This window comes from Seriola dumerili, unplaced genomic scaffold, assembly GCF_002260705.1.
Source record: "Seriola dumerili isolate Sdu_G_001 unplaced genomic scaffold, Sdu_1.0 BDQW01000018.1, whole genome shotgun sequence".
NCBI classification, from domain to species: domain Eukaryota; kingdom Metazoa; phylum Chordata; class Actinopteri; order Carangiformes; family Carangidae; genus Seriola; species Seriola dumerili.
In genome coordinates this window covers 2513565-2534745 of record NW_019174273.1, presented here as the reverse complement: position 1 = coordinate 2534745, position 21181 = coordinate 2513565, and the positions used below count along the sequence as shown (strand labels likewise).

Sequence of the window (21181 nt, the reverse complement as noted above, 5' to 3'; positions counted from 1 at the left end):
AACTATATATAAAACCCCCAAAACCCCCAGGACCTATCCGTCTATAATTGAGTAGTAGTTCTAAAATAAAACGTTCTAGAAATAAATGCCTGCATCATGAAACCAGAAAAACAGGGTCGGCTTCTGCACTGACATTATGAAAAATGTGACAGGCTAAAAATATTCTTACTGTGTTGACTTAAAAAATAACTATTCCTTGGTTTTTTCTTTTAATTGATATGATCTGCAAAACAAGTAGTGATTCTAACTGTCAAGTTAAAGAAGTCAGTAAAAAGCAATACCTTTTTGTTAAATGCAACATATTTCCTGCTGAAATGTAGTGGAGTAAAAGTGTAAAGTAAATATATTAGTAATAACCAAATGCTTATGTGAATAATAATCTAATAATGTTCCAAGAAATTGTAGTTTTCAAATTTAATGCTTCAGAATTTGCAAAACATCTTTGGATGGAAACCCAGCGGTATATAAGCAGACATGAGAGAGAGAGACAGACACAGAGAGAACAGATGTGCATGTGGACAGAATGAAAAACAGACAGTCGCAGCACAGCGTCAAAGCGGATGCTGTTGTGATCACCTCCTATTCAACAACCCTGTGTCCAGTTCATCCACCACGCCCACCCAGACACCGGCAGTCCTCCTGACGGACTCTACATCTGTCGGCTGGTGTCTGAAAGTCGCCTGTTTTAATGTCTGTTTTCTCCCCTGGTTGTACAGTATCAACTTCCTGCTTCACGCTCACTCAGTCACATTTATCCCAAACTAGTAGCAGCCCTGTGAAAGTGCAGTCCTCAGCGTTTATTAGCATCTTTTATTTATTGTCTAGCAAACAAGATTTCTAGTTTCATTAGATCTCATTAAGTATTTACTATTACAACGCTGACAGGAATATGGTTTCAAATAAAAAGTCAGCTGAACTTTATAATGGGATTTCAAATAATGTTCTTTTGTTTGAGACAGAATTTGTGGTAAATTACTCCGAGCTGAATTTTAGAGATTAAAAGTTGTTACTGCTGTAATCGAGCTCTGATTAGTTGACTCTTTTTTAAAATGATTAAAATCTAGTCATAATATTGAAAAGTATTTGAAGATTTTTGTAAATTAAAATTAAAATTGTGGTCAACAGTCAAAGTTAAATAGAGCTTAGTAATTTAAAGGAATAGTTTATTATTTTGGGAAATAGATCAATTTGCTTCCTTGCTGATTGATTCTGTAAACTAATTATGGAGCTAGTGCCAGTGGTCAATTATCTCAGCTTAGAAGAAAGACTGGGAACAGAGGGAACAAAGGTAAACAGTACATCTACCAGCATCTTTTACCTCTAATTAACCCACTGCTAAAAACAAGTTGTGGTTTAGCAGCAGTCATCAGAGATCTTAATGAGATTAACCAAGTTAAGAGAACTCACCTAGGTATTATGAATTAAAATCACAGTTGTAGATATAGACCATCTCTGGTAAAAACAATGACTGTGTATAAAAATGGACGACATGACAGTGAAGCCAAAACATCTCATCACCCCCTGGTGGCTGGCTGCATTAAAGCTCATAAACCCCGCCCCCTCTGTGATAGCCAATGGGACATGGGCCAAACTGACAAATCTAAATACACATCAATTAAATTTTGCGATGTACGTTTAAATGTTGTTTTTGCTGATAAGTTTGGGTTAAATTCATTATTTGATGCTATAAAAAGGGAGTGTAACGCCATGATTGACAGCTGTGATCGACTTGTGATTGGGTGGAGTTGGGTGGGATTGGAGGGACCTTGAATGCCACAGCTCCACCCCCTGACCAAAATGGCAGCACTCATATCAGGGATATTTAGGCTTCATTTTTGTACAGTGGGAGGAAGTGAAGACGTCGTCCATCTTTATATACAGCCACTAAGCTTAATTCAAAGTCAGCATGCTTGATGTATCATTTTCAAATATTTGAAATGATAAAATAAATGTTTACTATAACTTCAAGTGAATACCCAAAAACATAGTCAGCTTTGTATCTTTCCTAATGGCTGCCATCCCAGCCATGCAGCACACATTAACTTAACACTTGCTTCCTCCTGTTCCTGCCTCTTTCTAATACAAGTAAATGAGTATAAGAAAGCACAGAAAAACCATAAAGCCAATGAAATAATTAAGAGCTCACAGAAGGATGGCCGCCCACTTCCATTACTATCCATTTCTAATGATTGTAGTTTATCTTCAGAGGAGCAGAGACTTTCAGCCGCTCTATTCCACCCATTTAACGCATTAAGTATTAAATCAACTCTAATATTTGTGTTATCAATATGAGGGGAATACTGGGGTAGTTTGAACTCCAACTTTATTCAGCTTGTTCCTGTTTATACTGAGCTGTAATACCACAGCCTGCATAGACACAAAATTAGCCACTGGTAGCTGGTAGTTGTCGACTATTTCCACTTTTTATGTTCATCTTGTTACTGCTGCAAATATCACAAAAGCAATAAGGCCTTTAAAGCAGAATATGACCACCAAGCTAAGACAGTATTTTCATACACAGTGGGGTCCAAAGTCTGAGACCACTTTCAAGTGGTTGTTAGTTTTCTGCTCGGTGAGAAAAGAGAAACTTAAAACAAGTAATTAGCTAAACGGAGCTGTTGCCTCCAGTGTGTTTGCTTTTGTGATTTTGTGTTTGAGTAAGTGTAATAGCATCATTACTTCCAGTTCGAGTGTGTGCATAGTGAAAGATTTTAAATCACTCAGTCAATCTGATCAAGTGTCAGTTCTTGTTTGGGATGGACATGATTCTCTCTCTTGTTTGACTCTGCCATGCTGCCTCTTCTAAAACAGCATCACTAAAACCAAGTTAACCTCTCCACCACAGACCCCCCCCCTCCTCGTCGTCTTGTCTTCACCTGTCATTGTTTCTCTGTCTGTCTTCCGTTTCTGTTTCACTCCTCGCTGTTTTCCCCTTTCTCTCTGTCAAGGTCGATTAGGTGTTTTTCCTGCTGTAAAGAGCAGACAGTCGGAAGCGACCCAGCTCCGGATCAAACAGTTCCTGGCAAATATATATATATATATATATGTATATGTTCACCTGCTCTGAGCTCCAGATGAGTGGTGTTTCAGTGCATCAGGAAACCTCAGATAATGTCACTGAAAATTTGACTAGTCTTAAACTTTGGATTTAGTAATTTTTCCTCCTTCCTCTCCTTGCTGAGTCCTAGGTGGTGGTGGTGGTGGTGGTGGTGGTGTGGATGTAGGGAGGTGGTGACAGTGCCACTGTTGATGACAGATGAGGCAGGAAGCAGATAATCGCCTCTGTCAGTAACTCTTTTTTCCCTCCTGTCTTTCTTCTCTGTCTCAGGCTTTATCGCCATCTGACTTGTTCTTGCACTCCTTATTCATCTGCTTCATTGCTCTATTCACCCCCCACCACCTCTTCATCTTTCTGTACATTGTTATATATCTTTACACTCCCCTGCTTCTTTTCTTCTAAATCCACATCTTACCTTTCCATTTTTCTTTCTTTCTGTCCTTCTTTCTTACTCTGTCTGATTCCCAGAAGCAAAAATCCTGCATTTTCTCTCCACTCTCAGACACAGAGCCGATAGAGGGGGGTTGAAGTGGCTATTAAACGGAGTGAGATAATAATATTACCAGCCATTACTCCAGCAAGCTCACTCCATCCTGCCTTGGCGAGACAGCATGGCACTGACCTCAGTTTAACTCAGCTCAAAAGGTCACAGCTGGTAGATGTCATTTGCGACGCTACATTTTTTAAAAGTTTCTGTCTCAATTTTCATTCCGACACTCACAAATTTTAGGTGGTGACTGAGAGAATGAGATACTGCATGTCTGCTGCTCATTTTCGCTGAAAGCGGCAAATGCCTACATCTCCCAGCACGCCTTTGGTTGGCAGGTCTTTGGGGACAGGACCAAACAGGAGGATGTTGGCAAGGAAAAACACATCTGTTTGCCGTGCTGCCTCTGGGACTCTAACCTGAGTATGTGTGACTGCAAAATGGATGGATGAGTGGATGAATGGACAGATGGAAGGTGATTACATAGATGCTGACTTTTCAGATGCAGTTTCATTTCAAAATAGGGTTTGGGAACATAAACCATTCTGCTTCATGTGCACAAGATCTTAAGAGGGTAATTACTTAAATTCTATTCCTGTGGGACTCTTACTTGTCATGCCAGAAGACGCTCTGCTGCTTCCAAGTCTTAAGTTTGTTAATACAGTGAGAGCTGACTGAGAAGTACACCAATTAAAAACAAATATTTCTACATCACTTTATCTATATACTGATGTTGTTTTTCCTATTTTACAGCTAATACTTTATTCAAGTGCTCTTCATCAGCCTTGAGGTTCCTGTTACAATTGAATACACAGAATTCTGGTCTGGTATGACTGGTATTACACTTAATTTTCTATTGTACTACAGTTTAGCATTTGCTATGATCTTGCACTTGTCACTTGTGGCCTCATAACATAGACTCACTTTCAAAACTTGTCAAAACTAACATTAGGCTACACATTTGGTCAAAATGAAATTAACACCAGTCATACAAATGCATCATTTCCAATGAAAGTACAGCTACAGTTTGCAGTAACTACAAAAATAGCAAGACACTGGGTTTACTGACCAGGCAGCTTCAAGTAACAGAGCTAACTATGTATTCAGATAGCCACAGCTACTCTTAGCTAAAGCTAACCTATACTCTTTCCTTCCTGTAACCTGTAACTGAAAAATCAATCATTTTGATGTTCCAACGTTTTACTGTTGTAATCCTGTGTGTTAACCTACATAAGTGAGGCAGTAACTAAATCCAACCATGATGGAGAGATTACAGCAGTATAGCCCTTTTAAAGATAACTAGTCTAGTTTAACAGAATAGCACAGCTGTAACTGACCCTGGTGGAATTTGCTATTTGATGTAGTTATGCTTCCTTTAAATCACATATTTAATCTAGATGCATTTCTTATATATCTATTAATTACGTCAGAGTAAAATAATCTGTTTAAAAGGCATAAAATTAAAAACCTATCTGTCTGGCTAACCTGTTGAAACCTGATTCACATTCTGGGAAAGTGGTCTCAGACTTTTGTTCTCCATTGTATATATTACAATCATTACCTTGTGTCAATAATGTGTCAACTCACTTGTTTTAGGACTTTTGAGTTTGCATGTCAATATTTTGCAAGAAGGTAGATTTAGATGTAGATAGTATTTCACTAGACACACTTTAACAAACTGAAGATTTCCCCCGATCAGTATAAGATTATGGTGCAGCCCCTAAGATGAATTAACAGAAAATAACTTTTCTACTGCTCTAGAGAAAAAAGATACCATGGAAACCAAATATAAGATAATATTTTCTTTCTGGAAATTAGGCCTGAAAAAGTGGGTGTTGTTTTATATCTGAGGATTAAACAATAATGCCATAACATTAGATATTCTTTCTGAATAGAGAGAGTATAAGTGTATCTATGGTCTTTAACAGTGTTATTATGTGTTGTTTGTAGCCTCATGTTGCTAATGTAGATTGCTGCCATGGAGAATATAAATTCATGACCAGTCAAAGTTCCCAACGTCTTTACTGCAAACCAGAGAGACCTTAAAGTTTCTGTCTGATGCAACTTCAGGAGCAGTAAAGCTGAAAGGTTATCTTGTGGTATATAATTATGTATAAATGTTTCCTCTGTGTGCCAGATAGTCTGCTGATATAATCATAGCATTTGCCATAAATGTGCCGTAGTTCTCTTAATCATGTCTTGTGATTAAAATGTGACCATGTGATTACCTCCTCACTGCTGGTTCCTCCAGGAATCCTGCTCTCAGTTTGTGGTAAAAATGTGAAGTAAGTGAACTATCGAACTGTTCATTATCCAATTTATCATTAAAGAGTAGAATCTGAACGGTGTTACTCAGAATCCTCTTAACCACGCTTATGAGCCTGTGTGGTTGCTGATTAACACCTTCATTTCATTTTTCAGAACTACAGGGAAAGAGGGAAGTCCAAATCTCTCCCTGATGTTTCTTTACTGCTTGTAGGGACGTGGAAATCAAGTGTCTTCAGAGTTATGTTGTTACCCAACCCTCCATTATTAATCTTGCTGCTGCTGCCATACAGCTCTGATTTAAGACAACTCGGAGGACATTTCAGAGCAGGGATCATCCCCTCAGTTCCTTTCATCCTTTCAGTTTCACTCAGATACTTCAACAAAGAGAGTCGTGCTGGGAGTTTCACCATAATCTTGGTGAAGAGGCGGTCTGGCAGGATAGCAGGACGGGAGTGTTGATACTTAGCAGGAGTGCAAACTCATTTTGTAAATGGGTTAGATAATCCTGTTCCGGAGCTGATAATATGCAGTGTACAAACATCTGCGGTCATTTAGCTGGATAATATGCAATACTATAGAGTCTACTTTAATATTATTATTTGGTGTGGGCGCTGCTTCAGCATCAAAGCAGTGTAATGTAAATGTGAAAAAGCAGCTCTGAAGACCACAAGGATAGCTGGACATAGACACATTGCATGCAGAGCAGAGGCTCATGGGAAATAAACCATGGCAGCTTACTATCAAAACAGCACTAAGCTGTCATGGTAACAATTACACCCCATGGCATGGACACAATGACAAACATCGCCATACAGGTACTGTCAGTACTCAACTACCGCAGTTCCCATGATGGCAGTCATGTCAGTCCCACATGTGTTACCATGGAAACAGCAGTGACAGACATCAGTGTCCGTTAGCTGACAGCTAAATGTGTTTCAGATGTGACGCTGTTAGAGGGAACCGTGGTGCAGCTGGAGCTCAGTGGTGGATTGAAGAGTAATGACATGAAAGGAATAAGAGTGTTTTCAGTTCTCATCTGTATCTGTGATGGATTTTAAAACCGATTTTAAAATCAGTTTGAAACACTGCACACTGGCTACCCACGGCCACTTGAATCAAATCCAGTCACTAATGCTGCCTTCATAGTGACTTCTATGTCGGCTCCATCTACTTGAACTCAATCATTCAGCCTTATGCTCCCGCTCAGCCACTGTGCTCCTCCAAGGACCGTTGTCTGGCATTACTGCACAAAACAGCAACCTAACACCAAGAATCAACACAAATGTAGTTACTATAACTAATAACACATATTTACCGGCTGGTAGAAACCTGAAGCGTCTTATTTTACTGCCTCAAAGGGTTATGATCATTTCTAAATAGATCTTTAACTACTTATAATATTACTACTTAAAGTGAACTTGAGTTGTGTAAGTTTATGAGGCTCTTAACCTTTTCTTTTTATGGGGAGACGCAAGAGTGTCTTGTCTTAACTCAAAAGAGCTCTCAGTGTTCGTAGGGGGAATGTAGTAACTCCAAATGTGTCAGTATCTGTGTGTGTGTGTGTGTGTGTGTGGGTGTGTGTGTGTGTGTGTGTGTGTGTGTGTGTTGGAGAGGGGGCAGGAAGCCTATTTGAGCGGATAAATACTTTATGACACAGATGCAGCAGTGATGATTGGATGCTACTGACCAGACCAGATGTTTGTTACTGTCACTTCTGTTTTTGGCCCCATCTGCGTCTCCCCCTTCACTGATGGGATGGCAGTTCCGAGCCGGGGTGATTTGAACTGGTAGCAGTAGTAGAGGCAAACTAGCAGTGTTTCATACTGTTTACAGGTCACCAGCCAGTGGTTATGGCGAGCAGTTAGTGTGTAGGAACCCTTGGCAACAGGTATGGGACGGCATACATTGGTGCACATTGGTTTTTCTAGCAGAGACACTTAGAAACACCAGCAGAGGGATTTGGTCTGGTTTGAGTTGTTTCTCTCTGTCCTCTTCTTGTTGCTGGTCTAACCTCACCAGAGCATCCACAGCTTTGACACCACTGCTCCACAGCTGGCTCGCCAAATGTGGCTATATATTGTTCAGTATGAGCTGGATGACCTTTTCCTCCGTGATGTCTAGATTCAAACTGCAGCGCAGCACTCGGTACATTTTGGAAATTCAGCTGATGTGTAATGTAATGATGTTCCAAGTGTTATTTACGTGAAAGTGACTCAGGCATTTATTAAGACATAATGCCAACATGTTCAATTACTGTCACATCTAATTAACAAGGTACATGTCTGAACGAGGGCTTTACTTGACTCTAGGTAGGTAAGTTCTTCACCCCACATGCACAGTACTGGTAGATGCTGCCATTTACAGATGTGCCCTGGGTGGAATCTGGTTAAAACTCATCCAGGTATTTTTCGGAGAAAATCAGTGAAAAACCAAAAACAATGAGCCATAACAGTGTCACATCGCAACCATAGTAACAACAAGGTGGTTGTCAAAAGACAGCAATGGGCAGAGAGGGCTGAGACAATAGCTGTGTGTGTGTGTGTGTGTGTGTGTCTAACCTGCTGGGAGAAGCGCTGCTGGGTCTGGATCTGATAGTGCTCCTCTGTCGTCACCCGGGTGATGCTGGCCGGGGTCGCCCGCGGCAGCGTCTCCACCTCTTTGATGGCTTCCATGGAAACGCTTTGGGGAAGCACCTGGAAGAGCGACGTCACGTACATGATGACACTCTTCTTGTCAGGGTGAGGCACTGCCACATCTGAGGAGCAGGAAGAGAAAATGAAGAAAATTAACAAGATATTATAAAACTGTTTTTACAGACTGACTCTTCGTGACTAATAAAATGATCGTCATGTTTAAACACTGTAGAGTTACATCATCCTTTTGTGGGAAAAATAACTTCATTTTAATTTCTCCATATTACTTCTAACACCATCATGTTTTCTTTTTCATATTTTTCATGTTTTCTTGCTTGGTTCAAAAGTCTGAGACCACTTTCCCATTCAAGTGAAAGTGGTGTCAGTCTTCTTCTCAGTGTCACCTGAGCTAATTCAAGTCACTGAACATGACCTCTCCTCTGTGTTTGTCGTGTCGGAGCCTTTTGGAAGAATTCATATAAGATATAATTTTTTTGGACAAATAATATGGCAGAACAGAACATGAGGAAATTCTAGTATCATTCTATTTATTCGTAACCACTAAATAGTTGGCATCAGTGTCTGTATATATCTATACATATATATCATATCTGGCTTGTTAGCTTAGCTTGTTCAACAGCTAATTAACCCGTAAGAAATAGTCTTGGTTAGCCTTTGAGCAAAACACCCAGACGCTCAGCTGTGCTAACGATACAAAAGGCACAGCTGCCACCTCTTTGCCCATATTTGGATTAGCTGAGAGGTAGGCGGAGTCAAGCACTACCAAGATGGCGACAGCACAGCAGCTCACTCTGAGCTTAAATGTGATGCTTAACTGAATATCTTAGGGTCTTGGACTGTTGTGCAAAACAACATATCTGAAGATGTTAACTAAGGTGGGTTTTCTTTTACATTTTATTGAAGAAATTCATCCAAGGAATAATCGATCATGAAAACAACTGTTATTTTACACATATCTCAGAGACTTGGGCAAGTTATCCCATGTGTCACTTCTATGGCATCTTAGAGGCTGCAGTATGAGGCAGTAGACTGTCCTTCAAATGCAAGTCATTTCTCTCTGTGCTCATGAACAACTGGAGGCCACTGTTGATGCTGCTTTTTATTTCCCATAGCATCAGTGTGTGTCATTCAGCCAGTCTTACAGCTAAACCAAGTCCAAATAAACTCTTCCAACAGGTGGATGAGCCATATAACAGATTGGTGATTTAAAGAAGGGTGGCCCAGAGCTCATCGGCCCAGGGCAAGAGTAACAGACAGATCACAGCTGGGCTGAGACCCAGCAGATAAATGAGCACCATAAGAGACTGAGCTGCACATAGAAAGAAGAGGGAGAGGAGATGGAGAGCAAACAGTGAGGGAAAAAATGAACGTGTTAATGAACTTGGATATGAGAGTAATGTGTTGTGTGGTTCGCTCATTATTATGAGAATAATGAATGGCAGAAAGGGAGAAGAGAGGAGATGACAGAGGGGAAGAAAAGAAAAAGGAAGACAAACAAGTATCAGAAATGAGAGTGTGTCTGCTGTGCATGCTCACTAACAAAGATCAGTTTGTTAGCTGGTGTGTGCATGAGAGAGATGTATAGATAAAGCTAGAGTAAGAGTCATATTTTTGGCTGTGAAACAGATTTATAAGCATCACAGAGAAGTCTGAGGGTGTTATTGTTTGTGTGAGGAGGACAAACAGCTCCATAAATAACGCTACCATCTGCAAGACTGTGTGTAAGTGCATACACCTCCCTCACCCATCTCCATTTTAATCATTTCACCAAGTGTGCATACGTACAAGGCTCTGTGTGTGTAATTGAGAGTGCGTTTGCATGTGCCAGTCGTTTCTTTTTTGTGTGTGCTTGAGTGGACTGTAAGTTAATGCCTTTTTGTGCATATGCAGGTGTGTAACAGTGTGTGTAGCATCTGTTTTTATGAGCATGTGTGTTTTGTCTTTTTTCTTGCATGTTGCTTTGAGGATATCTGCTCTCTTCTTTATGTATGTGCCTTTCAGTGATTACATCTGACAGTGTTAACATACACGCAACATTATTTTGGATTAAAAAAGCGTCTTAAATTATTTTCTAGAACATATTTTGTTACTTATTCTTACATACAACAATCTAGATGATCCCATTCATGACTGCAAGATGCTTCATCCCACGTTAGATCAGATAAACTGATCTGTTTGGTAAAGAGAAACATGTCTAACCAATATTTCACAGTTTGCTGATGTGTTCAAGGGCTACATGAAAAAATACAGCTTCCAAGAGATAAAATTTGAGACCTGAGCTGCAACGCAGCAGCTGGATGTCGGGTGCGATTCCAGGATAAAGAAGGCTTGAGAGCACAGAGGAACAAAGCAAAGGCATGAAAGAGGAGTGAAAAGGGAATTAGAGAGACACAGACAGGATAAACAAAGGGAAGAGAAAAAGAGAAAATGAGTATTTCAGATCTCTTTCAAATGCTTAAAGAAAGCAGATTTGTTTATTCCAATATTCAGTGTTTAATATCAAAATGCACTGGATGCACCACCTGCTTCGTGTTGGCAAATCAGCAGCGGTGAACACAACAGCCAGGCTTTTAACCAGAACCAAAAGGAGTGACCACATCACACCTGTTTCATCCGTTCAGACTGACTTTAGCAGCCGCCTCATTTGTTTGTATGAATGAGGGGGAATCTGTCAAGTGGGGGTGCCAACATAGAGTGCTTCAGCAAAAACAAACAAAAAAAAAACAGTCATCTGGTATTTCTGTGACAAAAGATAAAATATCTTTCCAGGGTTGTAAAATCCTGTCACAGAGTATTAGAATCATTATAATCCTCCAGTGTTTTGGTGCCTGATAAGCCTTTAAACGCATTAATCTGTGACTCTAACTGGACTTCCTGGATCGTACTTCATGTTTGACTTGTGTCTTTAACAACATGACCACACCAGCTGTTTTTGGTCTTAACATTCACTTATACTGGCTCCCAGTACCCTGTGTTTTAGCATTGACTGTGAGGTCTTTAATGTGTTCCACAGGCCTAAAACTAGAGGGGGTGGAGTGTTTGCAGTCACGGTCCTGAGAAAGTGGAACATCCCACCCATGGATATAAAGAAAAGAGGAAATGTTTGAAGTCTATGATTACAATAAAGCATCCATCATGGTTTGATACCTATTATTAAAATTGATGCCCACATCACAATGTGTGGTTTCAAAGGAGTAAACATTAGATGAGTGTCCAACTTCCCAAATCCTGACAGCTGTTGTTCTGTGAGATACAAGCCACAAAACCTGAGAAAAACACAATCTGAAATCCTTTCAAAGCATGAGAAAATGTTCAAAGAGCCCAGGTGGGGGGTTAATAGTGTTTTAAGCATAATAATGATACACGTTCACCCCACTTGCTCCCAACTAGTGATTGTTTATTGTAAGATCAATGGAAATTCTTCTGCTGTGATGTGTCATTTCAAGGCTTAAGCAAGCTGCGACAGATTACAACGCCCCCTATCGCGCTGGCTCAAAGCCTGAACACAGCGCTCACAAACCGGGGGGGGGGGATTAAAGAGGAATACTGCTCAATTTCTGATTTCACATATGATCAAATCCATTCCATAAAAAGCCCTGTGTCTCCAAAAAGCTCATTCATACATGTACATGGCAGGATTCTGAGGAAATGTATGAAATACTGGAACCATTTGACCATATTGTAAAACGACTGTAGTCAATTCCCTGGTAAAACGATATGGAAAACTTAAACTGCCTGAATAAATACAAATCAAACAATGAAATTAAAAAGCGGAATAATTATACTTTTAACATATCAACTGATTAACTAAAAAAACAGATAAATGAACTCACATATTTTGGAACCACCCCCGAGTGGCACTATTCAGGAGCCAAAATCCAATACGGCAAAAAATATATATATATATTGTTGGATATGCAGACATTTTTACTCAACATAGCTGAAAGATTAAACTTTTATCATTTCATTATTTAGTTTTAGTTTTAGGATTAACTAGTGAGAGGAAAGACTTAAAAAAGCTTAAAACGATAATCATTTTATATGTTTGTAATAATAATTGGAAAAAATAAAAACAATTATCTTGCGATGAATCAGGGTGCGGGTAAAAAAGAGTTTTGTTATTACAGAAATACTCACACTGTACATAAAATATTCTATAAGATCTGGTCCCCTTTCCAAAAATATACTGATGCCAGACTAGCAGCCATTGGGTTGAGGTTGAAATCACATTACCACATCATTTCTTATTCATTTTTTTGTTTGTTTCTGATATCAGACATGGCCTTCGCCCCTAATGGCCTAATAGGAACATTTCCATTTTTTGATAAGATCTATATTTGCAAAAAAACACCACCACCATTTATCACAAACAGCTACCAACCAAAGACAGTGTTGAAATAAACTTTGACCCTGGTCAGCTTTACTCAGTCTGTAAACTGGTCTGAGGTCAGCAGCGACCCTGGCAGTGAATACACTTTAGGAGGCGTCTGAATAAAAGCACTTTTCTAGCAAGTGAAGGACATTTCCATCAGCTTGTTGGTCAATTTGTGCGTCACTGATAAAGTCCTTCAACCAAGGTGACCATAGTTATTACCATGGCACCCAATCACAGCATGACACATCACGTTCATGTGGGCCAATTATGATGCATGATTGGAAGGCGTGAAATACGATGGGAGCTGTAACTCACATTGAATATCCTTCTCTGGAATTACCAGTGTATGTGTATCTGTGCATGTGTGCAGCTGTGTGTTAGTTACCCTCAGGGTCCAGCAGCCTCTCTATCCCCAGGTGTTGTTCTGCCTTATTAAAGGCGTGTTCCAGTCTGTCGATCGCCGACGTCTTCTTCTCCACTGAGCTCCAATCAAACAGCTCAGGTCTGCAGAGGTAAATAAGAAATCAGCTCAGATTATGTATCAACTGTGTCTATATTTTAATTCATCCAGATATAAAGAAACACCACAAGATTTTGCTCAATCATGTCCCGGGGTTGATCATTGACTCTGGTGCTCTCTGGAAATGCAAGGACACAAAGAGCATTCTCCAAAGTGGAAAGGGCTGACATTGCAGTAATAAAAAAAGTTGCTTAATGATTTTTTTTTTATTATACAGCCTATAGATTAATTTTCTTAAAATGAAACACGGTGTAATTAACTCAGTTCAGCTGATGCAGTCGGGTTTATTTTTGGAGCTACTTGTTACTGTAAGTCAGCAGTAATGTATTCATCTGGCGTGCAGTGATATTTTGCTTTACATACTCTCCAGTCCGCCACTTTCATTTCCTCAGTAAACAGTGAAGGCAGATCCTTATAATGCAAAATACAAGCTAATCTTTTAAAATATTTAACTTAAAATTTGCCCAAAGCTCTTCCACTATCAGTAAACATCATGTTGCTGGCATGGAGCACCACAGCAAATTATCTGCTGATGTTAATGCTACCCAGCCATGATTTCATTCATAATTACATGAGTCCAGACCTGAGACTAAAACTCTCATGGGTATCCACTGAGGAGATTAACCTTCATCCATTTATTCCTCTGGCCTTTCATCTTTTATACATTTACTGATTCATTTACTTATTTTTTGTTCCTTCAGTCATTCATTTATTCATAATAAGGCTTTTATATATAATAATGCAAGTCCGTAGCAATGGGCTTACGATAGCTATACAGCAGCTGAACCTATCATTAGTACATGTGTGATAGTGGAGAGACGAAAAGGTGAGTAGGGGTCCGTTTCTGCACATTTTGGCAAGGCTTTTCTTAGTCAAATGATTTAAAGCTCCATTTCGTATAAAGGTAGATGTCCCTGTGTTGTTTGATTATAAAGCAGGTCTAGGTTCTATATTGATATTATATTGCACACAGCCTGTATTCAGAAACTGATCCTTAAAACCAGCCATCAGGACTTCCTGAATTTCTCTATGCTTTAGTAACAAGTCGGTGAGCAAACTGACTGGTTATTGGAGTGATGCAACAAAAATATATCAGATTTCAGGTAAACACTCAAAGAAACTAAATCCTGCAAAGTTGGATGGTGGGTCCAGGTGGGCGGGGCTTGGGGGCATGGTTGAGAGTATTGTGACATCACAAAGTTACAGAAGTCCTGACGGCTAGTTTTAAGGCTCAGTTTCCGAATACAGGCTGTGTGCATTTGATACTTTCACAGTATTAATAAAGAACCTAGACCTCATCTATAATCAAACAACACATGGACAGAGACCTTTACATTATATGGATCTTTAACATAATGCATTCCTTAGCCCCTTACCATAACCCCAACCATAACAACTGAATGCCTAACTGTAACCCTACCCCTGAAACAAAAAAGTCTTAACCCTCTAACGGCTGTTTAAAGTGTTGAGAACTGGCCAAAAAGTGGCGCACACGCATGCACGCACGCACACACACACACATACACAAACACACACATACACACATGTTGTTCCACTGTACCTGTGGCTGTGGATGAGGGCGTTGAAGGCCAATCCATCATTCCAGCTACTGGAGAAGTTAACCACATTGACCTGAGGACAGAGATATTAAAGGCCAATCTAAGAATGCAGCATGACACCCACTGCTGAAACACTGTCGCCTCAGAGACCCGGCACCATTTTTATAGGTACGCACTGGATTGAGGACATATCTTCACTCTCAAACTGCCAGTCTGGGCTTTTAATATGGAGAGTAACAGAATACTATATAAATATACTATATAACTCTGCATGGAACTCAGGAAAGCATTAAAAAGTCAACTGGCTATTTGCTGAACCTCTATCAGTTCGTAAAAATTAAGACCACACTTTCAAACTTTGCACCTCTGTGGTTTGGGTGAAAGCAACTATTAAATGCCATATGTTATCCAAAAAGCAGCATATGCTGTGTCGTGCCTGCTCTTAGCAGTTTAGCCCAGAGGCTTCAATAGAGTAGAAAACAGTCCAGGCCAAAAGAAGCTAAATTAAATGAAGGAAAAACTCTACAGGAATTCAAAAACATCATCTGTACCACTGAAAATTTAAGTTAATTGGATTTTTTTCACCTGGAGAACATATTTCTTTTAGGATGGAGGCTCAAGTCTCGCTATCTTTTAGTTTCATACTTTGGGCTATAAAATGATAATCATCTGGTGGCACTAATCCCAGATCTGGATCACTACCAAAAGCTAATCCATTATTCACTGGCCCAAAGCCTATCTGTCCACCAAATTTCATGAAAATCTCCTCATGAGAGGTTTGAGATATCCAGTCAGACCAATAGACAGACGACTAGAGAAAAAGAAAAACAGGCATCGTGGTCAGAAGTAAACCATTCAGAACCACTAAAGATGAAAGGCAGGACAGCACGATTCTACAAATTCGACTTGAAGTTATTGCTTTAAAATGGAGAAAGAGGTACTCTACATTTACATGGTCAGTTAATAAGAAAACTCTTTGTGGCTTCACAGGACTCCTTTCCTGACAAAACAGGAGAAGAGACTCTCCACTCACCTCCTGTGGATTGAGGATAAGACTGAGTGAGAAGTGACGGAACATACCTGAGGATACTGGCGTGTGTTCTGACGAACCCAACTCAGCAGAATCTTCTCACTGTTGGTCTGCTGTAGGCCCGCCATCACATCCTTCATCACATCCTTTACCTGCGCACACACAAAGAGACAGAGTATAGACTTTAACAGACATGCGCACATTTACAGAGCTGTAGCAAAAACCTATGCAGTCAGTTGTGGTAGTCTAAAGCCAGAAGGTGAAAGTTAAATATAATCAATGTCAAAATGCTCAAATTAAAAAAAAAAAACAATGGTGAGATTGTAAGAGAAGGAAACAGACTTATAACAAGCAATCAACATATTATACCCTTCATAAATATTCATGCAACAGAACTTCATCCGTTTTTTTCCAGTGTCTTTATTGAACTTCTTTTATCTGAGAGTTTTCTCTCACATTCTTTCACGTGTAGGTCTGTCATCTGTCTAAACACTAGGACACAGCTAAATGTCAAATGGCTGCATTTATACAGCACTTTAATCCAAAGAGCTTCACACACACACACACACGCATGTGATCACACTCACACATATTCTTATACTTCTATCTTTAGTCATCACAACTAAGTACTAAGTTGCGAGGACTGAGGCCAAAATGTCATCAATCTGTTGGGAAAAATACTTTCTTCAGTCCTCACTATGTAGCATTTAAAAAGCACACACACACACACACACACACACACACACACCCTAAGGGCAGCAACCATACTGTCCTGACAATTTGGGGTTTGGAGTTCACTGTCTTGCCCAGGGACACTTGCAACAAGTGGCAGATTGTTAAGCTTTTAGTTTGCACAAGCAGTGGATTTTTTTGTCAGCTGACATTGAATAGTTAAATGCAGCAAATAGGCTGAACAAAAATGCCTGCTTAAACTTAATATCCACCTAGAGAGAAACCAGAGGTACACTTACCTATAGTTAGCAGCCACCATCAAACACACACATAGCCACTCTTTCACATACACAAACACACAACACTTTAAAAACCTCCCATGATAAACAGAACAACAGATATTGAAATCTATGCTAATACGATGTCTTGCCATGTAACATTACCATAAAGAGACATTTTAAAAAATATCAGCTGCTTTCTAGCTAAGTTTTGACACGGCCTGTCAGTGGATACTTTGCATATTCACACAGCTGTACCTCCACACTGTAACACACCCTCTGTTAAAGTGCACAGAGCACACTCAAAGAATGCTTGTGTACACGTATCCGTGCACAAGCCTGTGTGTGGATCTGGCTGCATCCTCACAGGCTGCATCTTTGGCAGTTGTGAGTGACAGTTTGAGAGCACTTATTCAGGGCTCGGGGGGGAAGAGAGACAGCCCTTATACTTTTTCACTGCCCGCTTGTGCTTTATTTATGCATAACTTACCCTCAGCTTTCTATGCACACTCACACACATGTACACACACACACGTTGTGTTTCCCTCCTCTTTCTGCACCCACTCTGTGCTTCTGCTTTCTTGTGCTAAAAAAAAAAACTACCAAAGAGACACAGACACAGACACAGACACAGACACAGACACACACACACACACACACACACACACACACACACACACACACACACACACACACACACCTCTAACCTTAAACACATCTACTATTTGGCTAACCTTCACCTAACCTTAAAACAAGTCTTCACCTTAAAGTTGAATGATTTATGTTTTGGGGCCTTATTTGTGTCCCCATAAGAAAGACAAGGCCCCATAATGTGACTGTGTAAACAGACTAAGGTCACCACAACAACACAGTCACAAACACACTAAAATTACCACCTGGTGGTTGTATGCCTCTGCCAAAGCACTTTTTGTATTCATGAGATATCGCATTCACAAGGCCAAAACCACATTTGGTGAGGTAATTGTGATCTTGACCTTTGACCTTTAGCCACCAAAATCTAATCAGTTCATTCTTGAGTCCAACTGAATGTTTGTGCCAAATTTGAAGAAGTTCCTTCAAGGTGTTACTGAGATAACATGTCCACAAGAATGGGACGGACGACAACCTGAAAACAATATGGCTCCTGCTCTGACTGTCGCCGCCGCAGAGGAATAACAAACAAACAACTGACACACACGCTGTTGCACAGACAGATGTGAAGTAATAGCTTAAGAAAAAGGAGGAAAGAAACATCTGCACTATTACACGATAACAGACACACACACAAAGACTTCAGTGTTTGATGTTAAGGTGAATTCCCAGTGAGGGGAATCGTGAAGATCTCTCTCGCACCCGCCTGCACACACATGCACACACACACGTGCGCACGCGCACACGAGCACACAGACAGGTTTGTTAGCGATTCCTCGTATAATGCGGCCTGCCGGGTGAAAAAGGGACTCATTTGGGAGTAGGTCACCGCATGCATTTCCACTTTAATTGGAAGGGTGCTTTAACAAAGACTGCTGTACACGCACGCACGCACACATGCACACGCACGCACACGCACACACACACACACACACACACACACACACGAGCACTCAGACTGGCATACGTGCCCACACACAAGCAAATGATAACCTCCAGCCTTTCACAGCCATATTCACACACTACATCCACAGACACACACACACACACACACACACACACACACACCTACATGCTACACAAAATCATACTCATCCAACACAAGCACCTCATTATAGAATTGTGTTTTGCTATTAATCGTGTCATTAAGTCTACGCCAAACCGGTTTGATTGAGACATTAGCCTGCATTCAACTTAATGTGGAATGAAACGCAATTAAAATGTAGTGTAATGTCAGCCATTAAAGCCACTGACTTTACATGTAGTTGGTTTTAAACACTGAGTCCGTAAAGAAAAACATTTTGAACTTTAAATGCAGCTCAAGGGGAGAAGTATAAGGCTTAATATTGCTCTATAAATTGGCAGAAAGATGAAGGGCACAGGAGAAAACGAGACAACATGAAAAAAAAAAAACATTAAAGGAAACTTGGAGTGGCCTGTGCTGCTTTTTCCATTCTCATTAATGTGGCTGGTGAATGTGCTTTCCTCAAAAGTTATGATGTTGGGTATCTGATCTGTGCCTGCTCATGTTTTCTGGTCAGAATTAGAAACAAACATGAGGCCAAAGAAAAATATAAACTCTACAAGATTCTTTACCATTCCAGAAACACAATACATCAGAGTGTCGTGAAAAGAATGTAAACCACTCGTGTATCTTCTTTTTCTGTCCAATACTCAAATCATTCTGTAATTAATTATAACACAAAAAGTACAAGAATACAGTTAACTTCACACAGTACCAATATAATGTATGGAGAAACATTATAACCATGAGTGTATTTCCATCCTCATCAAATTATTAGATTCAACCATTTCCTTCTCTGACAGGTTTTCATTAGAGGTAAGTAATAGATGAGTTTTAAGTTTTTTATTAAATTTAAAACACAAACTATCATAATTTTACAAGGATTAACTCAGATATCAGCATGTAATTTTTCTCTGTCGCTTCAGCCATTGTTGCATTTACAAGACAAGAGGTTAAATGCGACTTAAAAGTGACTCACTATTGTAAACTAGTATAACAAGACCAAATGGGCCAGGGCTAGCTGGTTAGCATGCTAACTGTGACAGAAACAGAAATGAAACAAGAGTTAAAATTAGCTGGATGTTCAATCAGAACATTAGAGAATAAAAATTCTCAATAGCTTGAATTTAAGTATGGCTGCAAAAATAACATCTTGCGCTTTCTATTTTGTAGGCAAAATTGCTGTGGGTAACTGTTGCTGCCATTACAGAGATCTATTTCAGCACCAGGCGCTGTCCAGCTGACTGACGTGTGACTGTTTGTGTCCATCATTCACTGCCAACATGGATGAAAGTAAAATAAGCATCTTCAGGGGAGGGGAGATTCTCTGTTTGGACACTGTAGCTAAATGTGAGACTGTCAGTCTGAACAAATAAAAAAAAAGAAAAAAAAAAGAAAAAAAAGAATCAAAATCTGATTATTGCTGATTATTGCTGTCTTAGCCAGGACCACCAGTTGCTGCCCACTGCTGTAAAGCAACTACTGTTTAAATACTGTATAGATGTATACTGTACATAGCTTATAGGCAAGTTTTAAGGCTGCAACATAATACTTTTTTACCTTGACACAACAGTGTGTATTTCTGCGTCACAGTGGAAATGTTTCACTTTTCTTTTCTTGCTGCTCTCTATCATTGTTGTTGCTTTGAGTTATGAGGAAGGTGACTGCTACCTTAACCTTGACAGCTGCAACCCAGGAAAAGCATTACACTTTCCAAAAAGATTCAGAGGGACAAAGAAGGATAATGTGCCATTTTGTGTTTGTGTAACACATTGCAGCTATGTGTGAACACTTTCTCAAGCAAAAGACAGGAGAGATGTATACATGCTTTCTATGTTGCAGCTTATTTATTCTGTGCAGTTTTAATTGGTGTTAAAGCGATGCTTCCTGGTGTACAAGCTGTATATGTGAGGATCACACCAGCATGAATGCAGTGATTTCACTCATTGTGGCTTGTTTATCTTCTCTGGCCCTCTAAATAGACTCGATTGAACGTAGTGCAATTACACAGTAAAATTGATATACATACAATTTAGAGTTCAGGGAGATTACACAGCTCTCTTTTCTGTTTTAGCAGGATTTTGTGTTGGATGAATAAATAATCATCAAGCTTAAGGTGAATGAAAGAATATTCCATTCGTACAGACAAGGGTCTTTGCCATTCTGCAAAAATGTAATATAATATCATTGTATTAGAAGCAGTCACAAAATATGAGATCTCTTATTGGCTCCAAAGTGGCTGCACAGATCAGCGTCCTGACACATTCACACACACTGACGACATAAATGACGCACACACACACCTGCCAGTGGAGAATGATGCTCCAGATGAGCCCGAGAATCAGTTTGTGATTCCCATCAACGATGTCTGCTGCTCCGATATTCACCAGTTCAACCTGTAGGAGGGACATGCAGACAGACAAATCTCATTATAGAGTTTGTTTTACAAAATCCTACTCTATCTCAGTGGTTCCCAGTCTTTTTGGTCTGTGACCGCTTAAAATGCCATGTCTACTTGCTTGACGGGTCCATTCAGCTCCTGTCAACACTTGGTTTTCGAATGGAGATGAAAACAAATGTAAATGTGCTACATTCAAGTATAAAA

The 21181-nt window shown here is 39.9% G+C and overlaps 1 protein-coding gene across 1 annotated transcript in view; it reads right to left on the bottom strand.

Annotated features, from left to right (window-relative positions):
• The window catches only part of LOC111232131 (dystrophin-like), a 186257-nt gene extending 165285 nt beyond the window's left edge, over positions 1 to 20972 (bottom strand). The window contains exons 1-5 of the mRNA XM_022759501.1: positions 20880 to 20972; positions 16002 to 16103; positions 14924 to 14994; positions 13228 to 13346; positions 8372 to 8568 (exon numbers count right to left, since the gene is read on the bottom strand). Coding sequence (XP_022615222.1) covers positions 8372 to 8568; positions 13228 to 13346; positions 14924 to 14994; positions 16002 to 16091 — 477 coding nt within the window. The 5' untranslated portion in view covers positions 16092 to 16103; positions 20880 to 20972. The remainder of the gene's footprint in view (positions 1 to 8371; positions 8569 to 13227; positions 13347 to 14923; positions 14995 to 16001; positions 16104 to 20879) is intronic.
• Positions 20973 to 21181: the final 209 nt, after the last annotated feature.